The sequence below is a fragment of the Nannospalax galili genome, unplaced genomic scaffold (genome assembly GCF_000622305.1).
Source record: "Nannospalax galili isolate Female #2095 unplaced genomic scaffold, S.galili_v1.0 scaffold2397, whole genome shotgun sequence".
Taxonomy (NCBI): Eukaryota; Metazoa; Chordata; class Mammalia; order Rodentia; family Spalacidae; genus Nannospalax; species Nannospalax galili.
In genome coordinates this window covers 126,518-148,041 of record NW_008339288.1, presented here as the reverse complement: position 1 = coordinate 148,041, position 21,524 = coordinate 126,518, and the positions used below count along the sequence as shown (strand labels likewise).

The 21,524-nt window shown below is 40.8% G+C and overlaps 1 protein-coding gene across 1 annotated transcript; it reads right to left on the bottom strand.

The window, feature by feature from the left end:
- Positions 1 to 7,747: 7,747 nt before the first annotated feature.
- LOC103734778 (zinc finger protein 791-like) lies at positions 7,748 to 19,536 on the bottom strand. Its single transcript, XM_008833850.3, has 4 exons — positions 19,411 to 19,536; positions 10,902 to 11,028; positions 10,656 to 10,716; positions 7,748 to 9,674 (listed from the first exon to the last, which is right to left on the bottom strand). Exons 1-4 carry the CDS (start codon positions 19,411 to 19,413, stop codon positions 8,435 to 8,437), a joined length of 1,431 nt encoding a protein of 476 aa, XP_008832072.1. The 5' UTR covers positions 19,414 to 19,536; the 3' UTR covers positions 7,748 to 8,434.
- Between the last annotated feature and the right edge of the window lie 1,988 nt (positions 19,537 to 21,524).

The following is a 21,524-nucleotide window of genomic DNA, read 5'->3' as shown; positions in this document are numbered from 1 at the left end:
TCACTCTTCTGCATGTGGAGATCCAGTTTCACCAGCAATATTTGTTGAAGATGCTGTCTTTCTTCCATTGTGTGTTCTTGGCACCTTTGTCATATCAGGTGACTGAAATTGCATGTAGTCATGTTTGGGTCTTCAATTATGTTCCATTGATCTATGTGTCTATTTTTGTGCCAGTACCATGCTGTTTTTATGACTATAGTTCTGTAGTATAGTTTTAGATCTGGTATAGCAATCTCCCCAGCATTGCTCTTTGTGCTCAGGGTTGCTTTGGATATCTTTTGTGCATCCATATGAATTTAAGGATGGTCTTTTTTCTAATCCTGTCAAGTATGTCATGGGGATTTTGGTTGGGATTGTATTGAATTTATATATTGTTTTTGTTAAGATGTTTTCATATTAATTCTTCCAATCTATGAACATGGGTGGTCCTTCTATATCCTGGTGTCTTCCTCAGTCTCTTTCTTTAACGATTTAAATTTTTCATTGTTGCCGAGCATGGTGGCACATGCCTTCAATCCCAGCCCTCAGGAGGCAGAGGCAGGCAGATCTCTGTTGAGTTCAAGGCCAGCCTGGTCTACATAGTGAGTTCCAGGACAGCTGGGGCTACAGGGAGACTCTGTCTCCAAAAAAAAAAAAAAAAAAAAAGACAAAAGTTTTTTTTCATTGTAGAGATCTTTGATGTCTTTGGTCAGGTTTATTCTGAGATGTTTTATTTCTTGAGTCTATTGTGAATGGAAGGGTTTAAATATAGTCTTTCTCTGATTGATTGTTATTGGTATATAGAAAGGCTACTGATTTTTGTAAATTAGTTTTTTAACCTGTCACTTTACTGAAAGTGTTAATCAGTTAGTTATAGGTGTTTTCTAGTGGAATTTTTTGGATCTCTTAGGTATAGTATCAAAAAGTATCTGCAAAAAGGGATAATTTGACCTCTTCCAATTAGTACTTCTTTAATTTCCTTCTTTTGTCTTATTGCTCTAGCAAGAGTTTCAAGCACTATATTAAAAAGGAGTGGAGATACTGGACATCTGTGTCTGGTTCCTGATTTTAATGGAAATGCTTCCAGTTTTTGTTCATTTAGAATGATGCTGGCTGTGGATTTGTTGTATATAGCTGCGACGGACCAGCCCAGACCGGAGCAGTTTAGTCCAACGGGAGCAGGGTCCCCGAAAGGGTGGACAAGGATTTGGCGAATGACAAACAGACAAACACACAGGAGTTTGGTGAAAGTCTGAGTGTATTTTTGTAGCTGTAGAGATCATATTATAAATTATAAAGTTATATGATTATATTAATGTTATTGTTTTGTGGTTTAACCATTTTTTAAGAGTTTTGATTTTAGAGACAAAAGTGAAACACAGGTGAATTAAAATACATTGTTAAACATTAACTAGTGTTAAACAGAAAGTTTTTGTTTTTTATTTTGGTGAGTTTATATTAGAGACTTAAAAAATTTATATTTTGTGGTTACACAGTGAACTGACCTCAAACCACTATGTGTTTTTAATACTAGCTTTATAATTATTAATAGTTTTATTTGAATTTTAGGTGATTTATAATAATGTTGTTTTATATTTGTTTTTTGTGTTTTTTTGTTTATTAATATGTTTTAAACCCCAAGTTATATTAGTATTTTATTTTAATTTTGTAGCTCTCATGAAATTTTTTTAAGTATGGGACTTATAAAAATAATTATTTTATTTTACTTTTTATGAAATAAACACACTCTTTAATTGTCTCTGTATGTTTTATTTTGTTTTTTAGTAAGCAGGCACCAAGGTGGCCTAGATTTGGCAAGTCTATTAATGAATTGTAATGAATACCATGAAACTTTTTTTTCTTGAAAAATTACTCATTTATTATTTTTTATATAAACTCTTGATTTTTACTGTAACTTATTTAGGAGTTTTTAAGGTTGTCTATTTTTAGCTGCTTTGATTATTGTATGTTTAGGTCTCAGGTCTCAGGTTTTAGGCCTCAAGCCTCAGGTCCCTGTATCCCCCCTTATTATTTTAAGTGAGGCTTTTTAGGGATAGCCCTGGGAATGGGAGTCACCGTCTCTTTTTTTTAATTTTATTATGACCTTTTTGTCTTAGGTTGCCTCTCCTCAGGTTCTGAAGTTGTCCGTCCTTGGGTAACTATGATTGCCCTCATGGCCCCTGTCTTAGGTTCATCAGTCTGGGAGGGTCTTACTCGTCATTGGGATCAGTCATGTATATGATTATTTGTCTTAGGTTCATCAGTCTGGGAGGGTCTTACCCATCATTGGGATTAGCCATGCATGTGATTATCAGGGGTCTTATCCCATAAAGAGGGCAAAACAGCCTCACATTTTTAGGCCAACTCAAGCATTCAGGCCTGGACTTGTCTAAGGGAGGGGGACCAGAGGGAGATTGACTGGACCAAGACTTTCTCTGTCTTGGCTTCTTGATGACTGAACAGAGACACCTGAGGAAGTATAGTATCAGATGTCTAAGTTCCCAGGAAATTATCCATATCTAATTTCTCTTTAGGTGGGCCTAATGATCCGAGTAGGTACAAAACAGTCTCTCTATGAAGAAAGAATAAGAATAATATTGCATCAATAAAGACAGGAACTAAAGTAGAACAGCCAAAGACACGGCATGCTCTTCTAACACAGCCATATTCCAGGAGGCATTCTTCCTTTGAAGTTTTCTCAGCCTCGACCTATGGAGAGTTCCTCACGCAGGCTCCACTGGAGGTGGCATGACATATAGCTTTAATTATGTTGGGGTATGTTTCCTCCAGTCCAATTCCCTGTAGGACTTCTATCATGAATGCATACTGAATCCTGTCAAAGACCTATTGAGATATGATGTGGTTTTTGTCTTTGAGTTCATTTATAAGATTTATGATGTTTATGGCTTGTGTATATTGAACCATCCCTGCAGCTCTGGAATAAAGCCTACTTGATCATGGTGGATGATCTTTTTTATGTGCACCTGTACACAGTTTGCAAGTATTTTTTGAGAATATTTCCATGTTCATTATTTCTATGTTCATTAAGGATATGGGTCTATAATTTTCTTTTTTGATTATGTCTTTACCTTGTTTTAGTATTAGAGTAATGCTGGCTTCATAGAAAGAACTTGGGAGTTCTCCCTCTGTTTCTATCTTTTTGAATAATTTAAGTAGTATTGGTTGCAGATCTTTAAATTTCTTGTAGATGTTTCCTCTTTAATCTCTGATTTTTAAAAAATATTTTATTTTTATTTTATGTGTATGAGTGTATTGCCTGCATGTATGGAAGTGCACCCATGTTGTGTAATGCACTCTGAGGTTTGAGGAGTATGTTGGATCCCCTAGAACTGGAGTTATACTTGTTAGCCACCATGTGGGTACTAGGAATAGAACCCAGGTCCATCCAGTGCCCTTAACCACTGAGCCATCTATCCAGCACACATCTCTGATTTTGTTGATTTGGATTTACTCTCTCTCTTTCTCTCTCTCTCTCTCTCTCTCTCTCTTTCTTTTCTTTTGGTTAAAGGTCTATCTTGTTTAGGTTTTCCAAGTCCCTGTTCTTAGATTCATTGATTCTCTGTATTGTTTCTTTGCTTCTATTTTATTAATTCCTGCTCTGATTTTATTTCTTCTTGTCTTCTGGGTTTGAGTTTCATTTGTTCTTGCTTTTCCAGAGTTTTGAGTTGTAATGTTAAAGCATTTATTTGTGCTCTTTCTGAATTTTTAATGTAGGCACTTAGAGCTATAAACTTCTCTCTTAGGACTGCTTTTAAAGGGTCCCAGTGTTTTTGTTCTGTTGTATTGTTCTTTTCATTTATTTCCAGGAATACTTTGTTTCTTAATTTCTCCTTTGACCCACTAATCCTTCAGGAGTGTGTTGTTTAATTTTCATGAGTTCATATAGTTACTAGGGCTTCTTCCAGTGTTGGTTTTAGTTTTATTGTGTTCTGGTCTGATAGAATGCATGGAATTATTATTATTATTATTTGTTAAGGTTTTGTGCTCCAATGTGTGGTCAATTTTTGAGGAAGTTCCATGGAGAACTTTCTGCATAGAAAGTGTGTTCTTGCTGGGCATGGTGGCACATGCCTTTAATCCCAGCACTTGGGAGGCAGAGGCAGGTGGACCTCTGTGAGTTCAAGGCCAACCTGGTCTATATAGTGAGTTTCTTTTTTTTTTTTTTTTTTTTTTTTTTTTTAAAAAAAAAAAAAAAAAAAAAAAAAAAAAAGAAAGTGTAAGTGTATTCTTTGGCGCTTGGGTGGGATATTTGGTAGGTGTCTGTTAGGTCCATTTGATGTATGGTATCATTTCATTCAGATGGCTCTGTTTATTCTTTGTCTGGTTGACCTGTTTAATGGAGACAATGGGGTAGTGAAGTCCCCTATTTATATGTGAATTGTTGTTTTTCTTTCAGAGCTTTCAGTATTCTCTCTTTGTTCTGTACATTTAGTGTTTTTATTATGATATGCCTTTGGGAGTTTCTTTTCTGGTCCTGTCTATTTTGTGTTCTATGTGTTTCTTGTATTTGTATGGGGATGTCTTTCCTTAATTTTGGGAAATTCTCTTCTACAATACTGTTTAAGATCTGGTCAATACCATTAACCTGAAATTCTTCTCCCACCTCTATATCTATGATGCATAGATTTGTTCTTTTCATGGTGTCCCACATTTCCTGCATATTCCATTCCTGTGTTTTTTAAAAAATTTTTTTCATAATCTTTGCTTGAGCAGTCCAATTCTTCTACTTTATCATACAGTCTTGATTTTGTGTTTTCCATTTTATTCATTCTATTGGTGAGGCTTTCTCCTGTTGTTTCAAATTGGCTTATTGAGTGTTTCACTTCCTTCTTGATTTCATTTGAGCTTGAGTTTTCTTCATTTCTTTTTTGTGAAACAAGCCAGAAGTTTATCCCTATCTTCTTTTAGTTCTTTGATTTGTTCGTTTGTGCGTTCTTTATATTTGTTCAATTCCTTGATCATGTTTATGACTGTTCTTTTAAATTCTTTGTCATGGGTTGTCTCTAGGGGGTTTTCATTGTAGAATTCTTCTATAGGGCTGGTGGAGTTTGGTGGGAACATACCGTTTTGGTTTTTCATATTATTATTTTTCAGTTGTGATTTTAGCATGGGGATTTCTTTTTTTGTGATTCTGGTATGAAACTCAAACTTTTCTTTGTTCAGTTGAATTCTGCTTCTCTTTGTGTTATTGTAGTGCCTTGGTTGTTTTCTTATTGGATATGTAAAGCTAGTTGGTCTAGGTTTCAGCTTCTCTCAGATTTTATATTGGAGGGAACAGATGGCTTTAGTCCAGCTACTCAGTTGCTCCCACAGAAGTGCAAGTCAGGCTCCAGTCAGGTACACTCAGGCTTCCTTCCAATATCTGGACCCCTACTAGCTGGCACTCAGAGTACAATTTGGGAAGTTTGCTAAGGGGAGGCCTGATTTTGAAACTCTCAGGCAGTCTGCTAAGGCCTCAGCCCCTATTGTAGGGTAGAGAGGTCAAGCCCTGGTGAAGTGGAGGGGCCTCACTTGGTTCCAATTCAGGGAGTTAGGCACCTCGTGATTTGGGGAAGCTCACCACCAGATGAAGGCTGGATTTAGGCGCTCTCATGTGGTTTGCTAAGGTCCGAGTCCCTACCTTACTTCAGGACAGAGAGGTCTAGTCCTGGTGAAGTTGTGGGGCCTCACTTGGTCCCAATAAGGGGGTTGGGCACCATGCGACTATGAAATCTTACTGCACTCGCCATGGGGAGGCCAGATCCAGGCACTGTTCAATGGTCTGCTAAGTTCCCAGCATTCTTTCTTATCAATTCTGGGTCCTAGAGAGAGCTGGGGGGATGGGGGATTGGTAGTGGGTTGATAGAGGCTGTCTTAACTTTTCTACTGAGGCCTGAATGCTCTAACAGTTACAGCCTCTCAGTTCTTTGTCTCAAGTGACAGACTGCAGGAGGTGTGGCCTAATTTCCTGGAGAGAGAATGGCAGCTAGAGGGTCTTTGATGTAACAGTAATAATACTTTCATGTGGTGCTGGGCAAGAGGCTTTACTACTGACCTATGTTGGCATCCACCTAAATACAATTTTTTCCATGAAAAAGTGATAATATATGTATATAAAATATAATAACCTACACATGCGAAGCTGGCATGGTATATATCAATTTTATTGTCTCACATGATTATAATAATCACCACCAATAACACATACTCTTGTTAACTTAGGTAGACAGATATTAGCAGATTTGGAGGTCACTGAGGATGGACTTCACCTCTCTATTCCCTAGTAACCACTAGAAAGGGAAGCATCACAATCTTCATAAGATTTAAAATACCATATGAAGATGGGAAGTAGCAGGGCTTTGTTGAGGTCCGTTAAAAGGAAGCTACTTCCTATTGGTCTAAAGCACATATTCCAAGTTCCATGTGTAGTTTTTAATGGAAAGATGACATTTTAATCTGCCCTAAAGATCAGAACATTGCATTCTACTTTCTCTTTCATAAGAGTTAATTCAGCTGGGCCTGTCAACCTGGACAGGAGACCACTTGTCTAGAAAGTTAATTCACCTGAAGACATGCTAAGGTGATGGAATAATCATCTCCTTAATGATGCTTCCAGATCTTCACTGCTAAGCCTGCCAGCTTTTTTGAGTTGCAAATCAAAAAAGCTTAACCTTTCCTTCTATCTCACCCCACAGTCTAAGACTTTATATGCTGGACTTCTTCAGTTTCTCTGAAGACGCCGACACTGTTTTCTTTAAACAGCACTTACAGAGTTTTCATAAAATGTTTCAAGAGTTGGAATGGGAGACAGAAAGACCAGTATTCTACTTTAAGCATGTACCACTGATACAATGATTGTAACTTTTGTTCAGGTCAGGTATTTTATGAGACATTGTGCAAAATTTATATGTTACTGTTTCAGACCTTTCATATTACTTATGTTCACAGGATTTTACCATCAGAGGAATTTCCATGGGAGAACACATATTAAAGCTGAATTTTCTAGTAGGTGGAAAGAATGGAAGAGCCAGAGGACAAGAAGAATGGTATGAAATGCCATCTTCTGGATAGAACACGAATAGTGCACTCATGAACTTGCAGCAGCTATGGTTATGGACCTAAGACCAAACAAGTCAAAATTGTAGCATTGATGGGGTAGGTGACGTCCAAGCTCCACAACTTACTGAGGAGCTGTTGGCAGTTGACAGCAGTTGCTGAAGGGAGACTCATTCTTTTCTTTCTTTTATTTTATGCTTATGAGTGTTTTGCCTGCATGTATAATGTGTACCACCTGCATGCAATGCCCACGGAGGCCAGAAGAGGGCACTGGATGCCTTGGAACCGGAGTTAAAAATGGTTGTTAGCCACTATGTGGGTGTTGGGGACTGAACTTGAGTCCTCTGCAAGAGCAGTCAATACTCTTAAATACTGAGCCATCTCTCCAGCCCCCCAGGGAGAATCATTATTTTCAAAGGGAGAGACACTGGTAAGTTTCCAAAGCTCTAGAAGATGACCCACATTGATGCACATATGGGCAGTAGTAACTGGATTTAATGAGTTAAAAAAAAAGCATGAAGTTGGGTCAGGGACATATTGGGAGAGGCATGAAGGGATCTGAAGGTGGGAGAAATGAATACTAGATATGATCATATTTCATTTCCTTGCCTGCATGCACACCCATGTTGTGCAATGCCTGCAGAGGTCATAAGATGGCGTTGGATCCTCTGAAACTGGAGTTATGGACAGTTGTTAGCTGCCATGTGGGTGCTGGGAATTGAACCTTGGTCCTCTGCAAGAGCAGATGGTGCTCTCAACTGCTGAGACACATCTCCAGCCCCATATTTCATTTTTCTATTTGTATAAAATTCTGAAGTATAGAGAAAAACAAATAAGCGGATTTCCTATTTTCCCAGACAGGCAATGTAGCCCAGGACTCAAAATCTTGATCCTCTGGATTGAGCTTCCCAAATGCAGGAACGATAGCATCCACCATTCTACCCAGCAAAACTGAAAACTGCTGTGTCGTTCACACTCATTTCTTTACTTGTGGGCCATCTGAAGATTTTTTTCATCTCTTCTATTTATGGAGCGTTCCTCCACAGTGTTTTTGTTTTCCGTTTGCAAATTGATACAAAGCATTCTCTTATGCTATAGATTGCACATATTCATGAAGACTAGAAAGGTCCTGTGATAATGAAGTCTTCCCACATTCTACATTTATGCTTTCTCTCTAGTGTGAATTTTCCCATGTTTGTGAAAGGAACTAGAATGATTGAAAGCTTCCCTGTATTACGTCCACATGGTTTTCTCCAGTGTGAGTCCTTTCACGGTATCAAAGGGAACTGGGATTACTGAAGGCATCTCATATTGCATATAAACCTAGCGTTTCTCTTCATTGTCAATTATTTCATATATTTGAAAGTAATTGGAGCACGTTAGGGTTTTCCAAATTATTCTAACAGGGTTTCTTTTCATTATGAGTCTTTTCATGTTTGTGAATGCTACTGTAACGACCAAAGGCTTTCCCACAGTGCTTACAAACATATGGTTTTTCTCCTGTGTGAACTACATCATGCCTTCGGAGGGAACTGGACAGAGTGAAGGCTTTACCACATTTCTTACACTCATAAGGTTTCTCTCCATTGTGAGTTCTTTCATGTATGTGAAGGCAACTGGAACGAGCAAAGGCTTTCCCACACCCCTCACATATGTAAGGTCTCTCTCCTGTGTGAATTCTTTGATGTATCTGAAGGTAACTGGAGTGAGTGAAGGCTTTCCCACATTGCTTACATAAGTAGGGTTTCTCTCCAGTATGAGTTCTTTTGTGTATTTGCAGGTGACTGGAACGAGTGAAGGCTTTCCCACATTGCTTACATAAATAAGGTTTCTCTCCAGTATGAGTTCTTTGATGTATGTGGAGGTAACTGGATTGAGTGAAGGCTTTCCCACATTGCTTACATACATAGGGTTTCTCTCCTGTGTGACTTCTTTTATGTATTTTCAGGTGACTGGAATCTGGAAAGGCTTTCCCACATTGCTTACATACATAGGGTTTCTCTCCTGTGTGACTTCTTTTATGTATTTGAAGGTAACTGGATTGAGTGAAGGCTTTCCCACATTGCTTACATACATAGGGTTTCTCTCCTGTGTGACTTCTTTCATGTGCTCGAAGGGCACTGTAAGAAGTATAAGCTTTTCCACATTGCTTACATACATAGGGTTTCTCACCCGTGTGACTTCTTTCATGTACTTGAACATTACTGTGTCTCTTGAAAGATTTCCCACATTGCTTACATTCATGGTTTCTCTCCCTAGTGTGAATCTTTCTGTGATTTTGAAGAGAACTGAGATACTTAAAGGCTTTTTCACACTGTTTACATTCATAGGGTTTCTCTCCAGCATGAGGTCGTTCATGCTTCTGAAAGCTTTGGGGAGAACAGAAAGTCTCCTCACATTCTTTACATTTATATGGCTTCTTTCCACATTCCTGGTACTCAGATGTCTTGCGACCAGTCTGACTTCTGAGGGACATATTTAGGGATGAATGGCCAAAGATGTCTTCTCCACACACATGGCTTTCACACGGCTTTACTCCAGGAGTTTTCTGGTTCACAATAGGATCTGGAATCTCACTGAAGATTTCTTTCCATTGACTATCTTCTTCACATTTACAGAGTCTCTCTACCACTTGATGTCTGTAACAGAAGTGCAGCACATTACAAAATGTTTACTTCTTAATGGTTTTATACTGATTATTTATATTATATTTATTTATAGGTAGAAACTTACTGTTTTACATCATCAGGAAAAGTGTAAAGTTTTATCTCCTGTGTAAACTATGTATAATAATAGAGTGAACGCTCAGAAAGATAGCTTAATTACCAATAGCCAAAGCAGTGATAGTCACCTGGAGTTTTGCCATACTTTTTTTTTCAAGTTAACTATTTAGATTTAGATTTCAAAATATTAGGTCATACATAAGAGATGGGGCTGGAGAGATGGCTCAGTGGTTAAGAGCACTGACTGCTCTTGCAGAGGACCCAGGTTTAGTTCCCAGCACCCACATGATGGCTAACAGCCATCTGTAAGTCCAGGTCCATGGGATCGGATGCCCTCTTCTGGCTTCCACAGGTACTGCATGCACATGCACTGAGATACTTGAAGGCCTTTTCACACCGTTTATACTCATTGGGTTTCTCTCCAGCATGAGTTCATTCATGCTTCTGAAAGCTTTGAGGAGAATGGAGAGTCTCCTCACATTCCTTACATTTATATGGCAGGTACAGCCATACACACAGGCAAAATAATCATAAAAGTATAAATAAATTAAATTTTAGAAAAGAGATAGGACCTAAGCAAAAACATTAATTTATTTGTGTTTTACATATACTTTATATGCACAGCCTGAAGGTAGTATCATACAACCTTTTTAATAATTTTGTGTATGAAACAAAGTTTTTCTACATTAAGATATCAGAAAGTGTTATTTGTGCAATTATATTTATACTTAAGAAGGTCATATTAAATTTTTGGACTATAGATTTTTAATCTGTGTATATATTTAAAGATAACTTTTTGAAAAGAGATCAGTTTGAAGCTGGGTTTACTTGTTTAAAGATTTCCTGTAATTCCAAATTTCTTAAGAAGCACTATCTTTTCTTGTGAGTGCAAATTACCTTAGATTTTTCCCAAGATCTTGGTACTCATCTTCAGTGTGCTGGTCTCGCCACTTCTGTCCTAAAAATGGGACCCCAAAAAAACCATTAATTATTATAAAATTAGAGAAAAATTATGGTTCAGGTTCTTACCAAATTCACACTAAATTCACCATGCAAGTATTCCATTTTCACATCCAAATCTCTGAACAGTACTGAAGAGTAGAAGACTGTTGTTCTCTAAGTGAAGGAATGATGTCCCCTTACCTGTAGCATGCAGGTTCCTGATGGTCTCCCTCATCACAGTTCTGTAGAGATTCTCCTGTGAAGGATTCAGCAAAGTCCATTCCTCTAGGGTGAAGTTCACAGCCACATCCTCAAAGGTCACTGACTCCTGAAACAGCCCACATACGTTTTCATGGAAAAGTGTGAGACTGCCAGCACTGAGACCTATACTCAGGTAGGAAATCCTCTTGATGCTGGGGAAGCCCTGGCATTTATTCTGTGAGTAGATTGTTACATCCTGTTCACTATCACACAGCTTCTCTGATGTTATATTTGACTATTCCCTTGAAGAAATAAGAGAATAGTGACGTCTGTCTGTCTGGCTAGTTGTGATGTGTTGCTGGGTCATCTCTATTGTTTCATAGTACAGCAGGTCTGTAGCATATATTAAACTATTACATACTACTCAGTGTATGAAATAGTTAATGCCAACAGTCAGTGGCTTCATGTTCATTAAAAGTACATGTTCACAGAGTTCCATCTCCTTTACTGTGTCTCGACAATGGGTCTCACCAATGGAGCTGCCAAGAGGAGCTTCATTTATCTGTTCACTCTGCTCAAATGTTGTACGGTATTTGTCTTGTTAGTTTCCACTCAAAATTTGCACTCTTCTTAGATGTGTAACAGAGACAGTGTCCCTGATCAGTCCCCAAATCTTGGGCACCAAGCTTTAGTGAACTTCCCTAATAGACACATTTTCATGCCTGTTGTCACAACTTGTTATTTGAGAAATGTATAACATTTTCTGATTACACTAAGAAACGTTTGGAAGCTTGAACATGTATCCAATACATTAAAGTGAATTAAATGTTACATATGATTAATGAAAGGTAAGTGTTCTATATATAGCACTCTAGTGTAATTATCATTGACAACAATTTAACGTATATGTCAAGATGTACCAGAGAAGAATCTGGATGTTTCCAACATAGTGGAATGCTATCTGTGTGAGGTGATATAAATGATGGGGATTCTGATCTGCTAATTGCATACTGCATACTAGTACTGAAATGCCACATTGGCATGCCATAAATATACACAATTATGATGTGATAATTAAACATTTTTTAAAGGGGAATGGTGAGATGGCTCAGTTGGAAAAGTCTCTTGAAGCCAAGCCTGACAACTTGAATTTCATCTCCAGAACTCACAAGGTGGCGGGAGAGAACTGACTCCTGCATGTTATCCTCTGGCCTTCACATGTATGCTATGGTACATCTGAAACCCTCCCCCTTAAATAAACACAAAAAAGCTCTTAAACATTTAATTAAAAGGATAATGAATATTCCACAATGCTAATGGGAAATACTTAAAAATTTCATTGGGAAATATAAAAGAATTAAATAAAGAGGAAAGGCACAGCCTCTTAGAAAGAATTCTGTCATGGGGCTAGAGAGATGGCTCAGCAGTTAAGAACACTGACTATTCTTGCAGAAGACCTGGGTTCGAATCCCAGCACCCACATGGCAGCTAACAACTGTCTGTAACTCCAGTCCCAGGGGATCCAACAGCCTCTTCTGACCTCTGTGGGCATTGCAGGACATGAGTGCAATTACCTACGTGCAGGTAATACATGCATATACATAAAATAAAAATAATAAATAAAATATTTTTTTTAAAAAAAGAACTCTGTCACTAAGCTGTCACTTCTCATACATGGCTATATGATTCCTTAAATTAGCAAAATTAGACCTTTAATCAGCAAAAACTAATTAACTGGATCTACTAGGGATAACAAATCTCTAACAATGCTTAAGATCTGATTTGGAAAGTAAGGTTTGCCTAGCACACATGAAAGATTACGGACGAAGTGGGGCGTGGTGTTGCACACTTTAGTCCCAGCCCTTGGGACACAGAGGAAGGCAGATCTCTGTGAGTTCAAGGCCAGCTGGGGCAACAGGGAGACCCTGTTTAAAAAAGATTATGGGTTTATAATGCTCAGGACATTATCCTATGAATAGAAAGGAAAATAGACTGAATTAAAGGAATACAGTTTTCAACAGGTGAGTGAACAAATGGTAAGTAGGTTCATGATGAAACAGAACTCAGAGATGGAGAGGGAAAGGAAAGAGGGAGGGAGGGAGAGGGAGAGGGGGGAGAGAGAGGCAGAGACAGAGAGAGACAGAGACAGGAGAGAGCGAAAGTCAAGGAGATCAGTGGCCTTAGATGCAGGAAGGATGGCCACTGAGCTGAGTGAAATTGGCCTGTGGTTCCAGGAACTGGCTCTCTGGCCTGACACATGGCTGGGGTTCCGGCCAATGAGGTGGCCTCTCCTTGACATGGTTGTCATGCTCAAGGGAGGAGGAGACCCATGATGCCTGCTTGGGGCGAGTGACCATGGTGGATTATGCTAACAAGTCCCACAGTTGTGAGGTCCAGATGGGCCAAGAAAGCTGTGGCCAATGCTGTTCAGCAGGAAGTAGAATCTCTTTGTGGCTTGGAAGCCTCCCAGGTTTCTGAAGAGGAAGCTCTTCTGGGGTTGAGAGTCATGTGACATCATTGACAGCAGTGATGAGACAGAGGCTCATGAAGAGAGCATCTGTGAGAACCTGGGCAGGGCTAGAGAACACCTCATGGATACTTGAATATCCTGGGTGTCCTATACCCACCCTGAGTGTTAGCTCATAGGACTGCCCTTCAGATGCTGGATATTCCATGAGGTTGGATCCCACAACCAGAAGAAATCAGACCACACCTTCCTGCAGTTTTCCCTCTGGGACAGCCAGTAAAGAAGCTGTTCTGTGCTGTGGTTTGTATAACCTCTAATTCAGTGGTTCTACCTCATCCCTGGCTCCTCTGTACGCCTTGTTACATAGGCTATCCCAGACTACACTGCATTCTGTGGAGTTTTCTGTCACTCCCTGAAAGGATATACAAGCCAAATAGTTTCCTTTATTTGGGGCTTTCTTCGAGGCTTTCTTTTCCGCTCTCCACCGTAATGTTCAGTTCCTTTCTAATGGTCTCCCAACCTCAAGGCTGAATCATGGTGACCAGGCCCTTTACCCTAATAAAACTCATTCCTGAAGGGTAGTTATGTGATTGCCTCCTTTTCAGAACCAACTGTCTGCTGCTGCTTCCTCTTCTATATTGAACTCTTGGGGACACTCTGGATTTCTAAGTACACTTGGGGTGTCACTTGCACTGCTGCGTTTTGGACCAGTTGTACCAAAGGCACTACATGCTGGATGCCTCTCTGCCTTTGTGCCTGTGGCCGAGCCAACGGAGAAACGTCACATAAGTACTGGATGGGCATGGCAGCCTACTTGTAATTCTAGCCTTGGAAGGTGGAGAAGGGAGTCACCAGCGCAAGCTGGATAGGACCACTAGCCATTCCAGCAAGCTCTGGGTTTGATTTACTCCGCCTCAGTAAATAATGTTGGAGAGGTATTGAGGATCATTCTTGACATCAACCTTGGGCTTCCACATTCACATGCATCCACATACACACCAGTGTGCCCATACACATGCACACATTCCCACACACATGAAAAATGGAGAAAGAAAAAAAATTCTTACGCTTTTCTGGTGCTGAAAGATTGTTGGGGAAGAGACTGATACGGGAGTTCAAAAAGGCAGTCCCCTGTATTAGTTACTTTTCTGTTGCTGTGATAGAAACACTGACCAAACCAACTTATAGAAGGAAGAGTTTGAGATTATGGTTCCAAGGGGCAAGAGTCCATTACTGTGGGGAGGTATGGTGGCAGAGGTGGCTAAGCTCTCACATCTTCAAGCAGGCATAGGACGTGAGAGAGCAACTTGAGATCTGGGAAGGCTTAAGAACTCTTTAAGCCCTCCCCCATTGATGTGCTTCCTCCAGCATGGCCACACCTCCTAAGACCTCCCAAAACAATGCCACCAACTGGGGACAAAATGCCCAAACACTTGGAGCCTAAGGGGAACATTCTCATTCAAACCAGCACACCCCCTAAGATGAAAGAGCAAGTGTGTGGAACAGTTGCAGTCTCCTGTTCAGTATGAACAACCTGGACCAGGACTCCTGCCTACTGGGGGTCACTGCCCTCAATTTCATCTTTACTTCAGTTGTCACTGGAATGCCTTTTTTTTTTTTTTTTGTCTTTTTAAGACAGGGTCTCCCTGTAGCCCCAGCTGGCCTGGAACTCTCTATGTAGACCAGTCTGGCCTCGAACTCACAGAGATCCGCCTGCCTCTGCTCCCTTGAGTGCTGGGGTTAAAGGTGTGTGCCACCATGGCTTGGCTGGAATCATTTTTATCCTGTTTACTATTAACGGGAGTATGGACATCTGGCATCATCATGTGAGACTCATCTTTCAACATTCTCCTACCCATGGAGGGCAGAACCTGCACAGTGAACAGGTATGCACATCACACTGGACACAGTGCACAGTGAACAGGTATGCACATCACACTGGACACAGTGCACAGTGAACAGGTATGCACATCACACTGGACACAGTGCACAGTGTCCACCTCTTTGGTGGCATCCCCAGCATCCACTTTTCCTGAGAGTGGAATTACAGCTTCCCATCCCTTGGGACAGCTTTGAGTGTATTCTGTCAGTAATCAGAATCAGTTTGGAAGGGGCAGCTGGATTGTATATCTGAGTAGGAATGCACATGATGTTTGGGTTCCTGGGATGCCTATTACAGGAGGCAGAAAGGTTGAATCAAGAGGAAAAATAACTATGACTTACAAACATTTTAACAAAAACACTTGCATTTGACCTGGGCATGGTGGCTTTCACCTTTAACCCCAACACTTGGGAGGCAGAGGCAGGTGGATGTCTGTGAGTTTTAGACCAGTGTGGTCTATGTGATGAGTTCTTTGTAGGCAGGCTTCATAGTGAGACCCTGTCTCAAAAACCAAACAGATGAACAAACAAACAAAAAACACTTGGATCTGGAGAGATGACTCAGTAGTTAAAGCACTTGTTGCTCTTGCAGAAGACCCAGGTTAGGTTCCCAGCACCCACATGGCAACTCACAACTACCTGTAACTTCAGTCCTAGGGCATCTGACTCCATTTTCTGGCCTCTGAGGGCAACAGGCATGCATATGGTGCATATACATATATGTAGGGCAAAACACTCATACATATAAAACAATCTTAACACCCCCCCCACCACCTCCTCACATCCTGCCCCAAACTAAAAACCAAACACTTCCCTAGAGTCAGTTTAAAGTTTGGAAAGCCAGTGCCTTTTTCTGTCATCATTTCTGACTAGTCAAATGGGTGGTGCCTTCTGAAAAATCAGTCCTCCAAAATCAAGAGATAGTCCCACAACTCAATTCTTAAAATCTCCAGACTTAGCACAGCTCTGACAACTGCAGTGCCCAGCCCCACCACACTGTCTCCACTGCAGATGTAGTCCAAAGCCTGTTTGCTCTAATCACTGGTATTCATCCTAAAGGGACAGAGGCATGGCACCTGACTCACCTAATTAGCATAAGTTTGGGTGTTGCCTGAGAAAGGCTTAGGAGAAAGAATCAAAGATACTCTCCTAGAGGACCCGGGTTTTGTTCCCAGCACCCACATGGTGGCTAATAACTGTCCATAACTCCAGTTTCAGGGGATCTGATACCTTCCTATGGCCTCTGCAGGCATTGCATCACATGGGTGCAAAACACGTATAGACATAAGATAAAAATAATAACAAAATACTAAAAAAAGATACTCTCCTCAAATCCTAGAATGCAACCAGTCAAGGACATAAGAAGCACTTTGTAATAATAACTAGATATTATTAACTAAAGTGATTTTATTGTTTATTTTAGAAGTCTAAATTCTTTGAAGTAGTGGAAAACTAAATGCCACATGTTTTCAGAAGCAAAAGGGATTATTTAAATGAGTTCTTGGCAGAGCCAACAGTTGTTCCTTTAAATGATTGCATTGTTTTATATTCCTTTTACCATTTATTTCCTGTAAGAAAAAGCCTACCTTTATTTAGTTTTGGCTATGGTCATTTAAAAAAAACCATTTATTGTAATGAACTCACAAAATATCACACAGTTATGTTATGTGTGATTAATTAAGCCTCTCAAACACTGGCCTGGTCCCAGACTCCATGCATCTCAGTGAACTTCTACACAGCTAGAGTGGCCACCCTGAGTCATGCAGTTTTGCTTAGGGTTTTACACTTTCACTATCAGTTACATTTTTTATGGACTTACCCCGAAAAGAAAAAAGAAACTATGACAGAGTTGAAAGCAGAAAAGCCATTAGCTTTTTCTCTTCGACCGCGACCGGTGTCCTCCGCCTGCCTCTCCCTCTTCCCCATCGGAGTCTTTATTGGTCTCTTTTATAAATTTTATGCTAACACACAGCTGTATATGTATAAAATAGTATGCATTATAGGCTGGGATCCACACGTGAGGGAGAACATGCAGCTATTTATTTTTTTTCTGAGTTTGGGTGCCCTCACTTAATATTATACATTCTAAGGCCGTCTGTTTTCCTGAAAATTTAATTATTTCATTTTTCCTTATGTTTGAAAGATATTCCATTTTGTCTCTGTACTACATTTTCATTATCCATCTGTGGATGAGCATCTAGGTTGGTTCCATTCCTTGCTACTGTAAATGGAGCAGCAATAAATATGGATGTGCAAATATCTCTATGGGAGGTTATGCAGTTCTAAGGGTATATGCCCAGGAGAGTAGTGGATCATATGGTAATTCCATTTTTAATTTTTTTCTTTAAAAAATTTACTTTTGGGGCTAGAGAGATGGCTCAGTGGTTAAGAACACTGACTATTCTTGCAGAAGACCTAGGTTCAAAGCACCCACATGGCAGCTAACAACTGTCCATAACAAATGCCCTCTTCTGTCCTCCGTGGGCATTGCATGACATGGGTGCACTTACCTACATGCAGGCATAACAGTCACACACATAAAATAATAATAAATAAAATATTTTAAAAATTTACTTTACAAATTTTTATGTGTATTAGTGTACTGCCAGCATGTAGGTAAGTGCACACCGTGTTGTGTAATGCCCAACGAGGCAGAAGAAGGCATCGGATTTCCCTGGAACTGCAGTTACTGATGGTTGTTAGCTGCCATGTGGGTGCTGGGAATTGAACCCCAGTCCTCCACAAGAACAGTCAGTGCTCTTAATTGCTGAGCCATCTCTCCAGTCCCCCATTTTTAATGTTTTGAGGAAACTCCAAACTGATTTTCACAATGACTGAATTAATTCACACAATCACCAGCAGCAGATAACATTCTTTGTCAGCATTCTTTTTCATGGTGCATTTTGAATTTGGCTATAAAAAGTAAAGATGTAGGGCTTGAAAAGATAATTTTCTGTCACTGATATTATTTCTTCTCTAAAATTTTAAAAATTTCATGTATTTTATGTATATGTGGTTTGTCTGCATGTATGTAAGTGCATCCATGTCATGCAATGCCTGCAGAGGCCAGAAGGTGGTGTCTGATCGCCTGGAAATGGAGTTATGGATGGTTGTTAGCCCACTGTGTGTGTGTGTGTGTGTGTGTGTGTGTGTGAGAGAGAGAGAGAGAGAGAGAGAGAGAGAGAGAGAGAGCAACCTCCAGAGATGTTATTTGAGCGCCAATAAAGACCTATAAAGACCACTGTAAACCATTTACTTGTGACTCTCCCTTGAGAAACCCACATCCACACTTGGTTATATCTTATTCTTTCCATGAGCATCTTCCTATCACCCCCATGTGCTTAAGGTCTATGTTAAACCTGTCGCCAGGCTGGAGAGACCGGTAAGGGGGCTCACTGAGCAACGGTGAGGGCCGGAGTTCAAATCCGAGGTACTCGTGTAAAAGCCAGACATGGTGGTGCAGGAGCCCCTAAGCCCAGCGCTGTGGGAACAGGGACGGCATGGCTGGGCTTGCTGGCTGCCTGCCTTGCTTCAGGTTCAGTGGCGAGACTGTCTCATGGGGAAAATGCAGGACACATGACATCCTCCTCTGGCCTCCGCGCGAGCTGGGGTGTAAACTTGCAAACACAAGAAATATTTCCTATTAAACCTCCAACACTTTCATATTGAAACTGAAATGTCTGGAAATTCTTTTCTGTGGTGAAGACACGAATCCCGGTTTCGCCCGAGATCCCTAAGAGCATGGGATGCTGCAGGGGTCAGAGTGGAGCCCGGCTTTGGTCCCCATTGCTGGGTGACACCTGGACGCTCCGCCGCCGCAGTCAGGGAACCCGGGGCGCAGCTCAGCAGAGGCTCGGGCGGGTGAGGACGCCGGGGACCGAGGGTCTCGCGGGCAGCCCCGCCCGCCCACCTGGCACACCCGCGCGGACGCTCGCCACGTCTGCGCCCGGGGTTCCTGCGACCTCAAGGCACTCCGGGCTCCGCGGTCACAAGGTCACCAAGGCCGAGGTGCTCAGAACTCTTTCAACTACCCGATTCCTCTCAGGTGACAGGCCAGTACCACGGCAACGGCGGTGCCAGGAAGAAAGATGGCGGGTGAGGAACTTCCGCTGTCCCCGCCGCGCTCCTGATTGGACGGTTGGCACCCGCATCCACACTTACCATGGCTGTAGCTGGAGCACTCAGGACTGCTTTGGGTAGTGGTCCACAGTTCACAGATGCTGAACAGACATCTCAGTTGGCCGGACAGCGTCGCAACTATGGTACCACCAGAAAGGAAGATGGTGGACGAGGGACGTGGCCGTGGTTCCTGATTGGACGCCTTGGCCCTTATTGGCCTGTGAGCACAGATCCCGCCCCTAACTCCCGGGGACAGAATCTCCTCAGGCCCATTAACCAGCTCTGTGTGAAGATAAAATGAAATCTTCCAGCTCCTGAACCCTCTCTCCCCACCTTGTTAACAACCCTAATGTAACCCACCGGAACACACAAATACAAAGACAAAAAAGAGAAAGGGGATTAATGGGAATAGGGGCAGAACAAGAGCGGGTAAGAGTGTGTGTATTGACAGGAATGAAACATATCATATACATGTCTGAAAATGTCACAATGAAACCCATCATATAATAATTAATTATATAATTAATTAATATATGCTAATAAAAACACTTAAAAAATGACACATTCCAATTGTTAAAAAAAAAAAAGAGGTAAAAACCTGCAGCAATTGGTTTGCAAAAGAAAGTTGACACACAAATTCCCTTCAGGAATATAGAGTTTATTATAATGAAAGGGCCTCAAGGCCATGGCCTCGAGTTGGGAGGGAAAGCATTAGACAGAAACAATACAATATATGGAGATATCTAAACATAATGGGGCCTTAAAAGGAAGGAGAAGCTTCTCTGTAAAGCCTGGAGAGGAGCTTGAGTAAGAGCAAGAATAAGAGAGAGAGATAGGGAGAGTGACAGAGAGACAGCCACCATGAGAGGTTATGGGGGCTGAGGGAGCCCAGAGGAGCCACTTCAGAGAGCTTCCTTCAGCTCCAGAGCAAATCCCCAAGCCCTCTCCTTGACGAGTCTCAAACCAATCCCAGAACAAAAGAAAAGTCTTACTTTTTAGAACCTTTCAGTAGCAGGAAGTTTCACATCACATGATTTAGTTCAGCCGTCTACCTGACCAGGAGCATGGAGGAGCCAGGGACCATACATTGAGAGCTGTCAAGTCACAGCACAGATTGTTTCTTAACCCTCTGTCCCAAAGAGAGAGCTGAAGGGACCTGTGGCTGAGAGTCAAGAATTCCAGCATAATTAACAAAATTTGCTAGGAAGATTGGCTACATAGAGACAATATTCCTTTTATATAGAAATACTCTAAATGAGAATGTTAAAATAGAAAAATCTAAAGGAAATGGACAATTTGCTAGAATTGTATGACCTTCCAAAATTAAACCAAGATGAAGTAAACAATTTACATAGACTGGTAGCAACCAATGAGATAGAATCAGTAATTAAAAATCTCCTAACTGACTGGGCATGGTGGTGCATGCTTTAATCCCAGCACTCAGGAGGCAGAGGCAGGCAGATCTTTGTGAGATCAAGAGCAGTCTGCTCTAAATAGTGAGTTCCAGGATGGCTGGGGCCCTGTCTGAAGAAAAAGATCTCCTAACTGAAAAAAATCCTAGGACCAGTTGGATACAGCACAGAATTCTACTACAACTTCAAAGAAGAACTGCTATGAATAATCCTCAAAGTATTCCATTGTGATATGGCACCTTCTTGACCATAGCTACGCAGCTACGCCATGTTAAAGTTTAGGCTGACTCCAGTCTCTGATATTATCAGGCAGTTGGCCCAGGGTATGGGAACACATGTCAGCAGGACCCCAGTTATCTTGGGAATAGGTCAGCATGTTGTGGGTTGCACCTGCTAACTGCAGATTTATGCTCCTGTAGCTTATGTTTGGCTTGCTTCTGCAAAAGTGGAGAAAACCTCAAAGCATTTCCACTAAAACCAGGAAAAAGAAAAGGATGCCCACTCTTTCCTTTCCTGTTTAATACAGTGCTTTAAGTTTTTTTTGAAAGTTTTCCATAGAATTTATTCCTTTTTTTAAAAAAATTATTTATTCAGTAACCACATACTTAGAAGAAGCATTTTACTACATCAGCATTGACATTCAATAACAATTTTCTGAGCTAGGATGCATCTCTTGCAAAATTGGCTGTACATTTTTCAGGTTTACAGTTGAATTATTACAGTTATACAATGTTGTACTCATAG

Bases quoted from the DNA above. Each gene is read 5' to 3' on its own strand.
- LOC103734778 (XM_008833850.3), bottom strand. The intron at 10,717-10,901 runs GTAAGGGGACAT...TCCCATTTTTAG, and splicing joins CAGGAACCTGCATGCTACAG to GACAGAAGTGGCGAGACCAG. The intron at 9,675-10,655 runs GTAATTTGCACT...CTTCTGTTACAG, and splicing joins GATCTTGGGAAAAATCTAAG to ACATCAAGTGGTAGAGAGAC.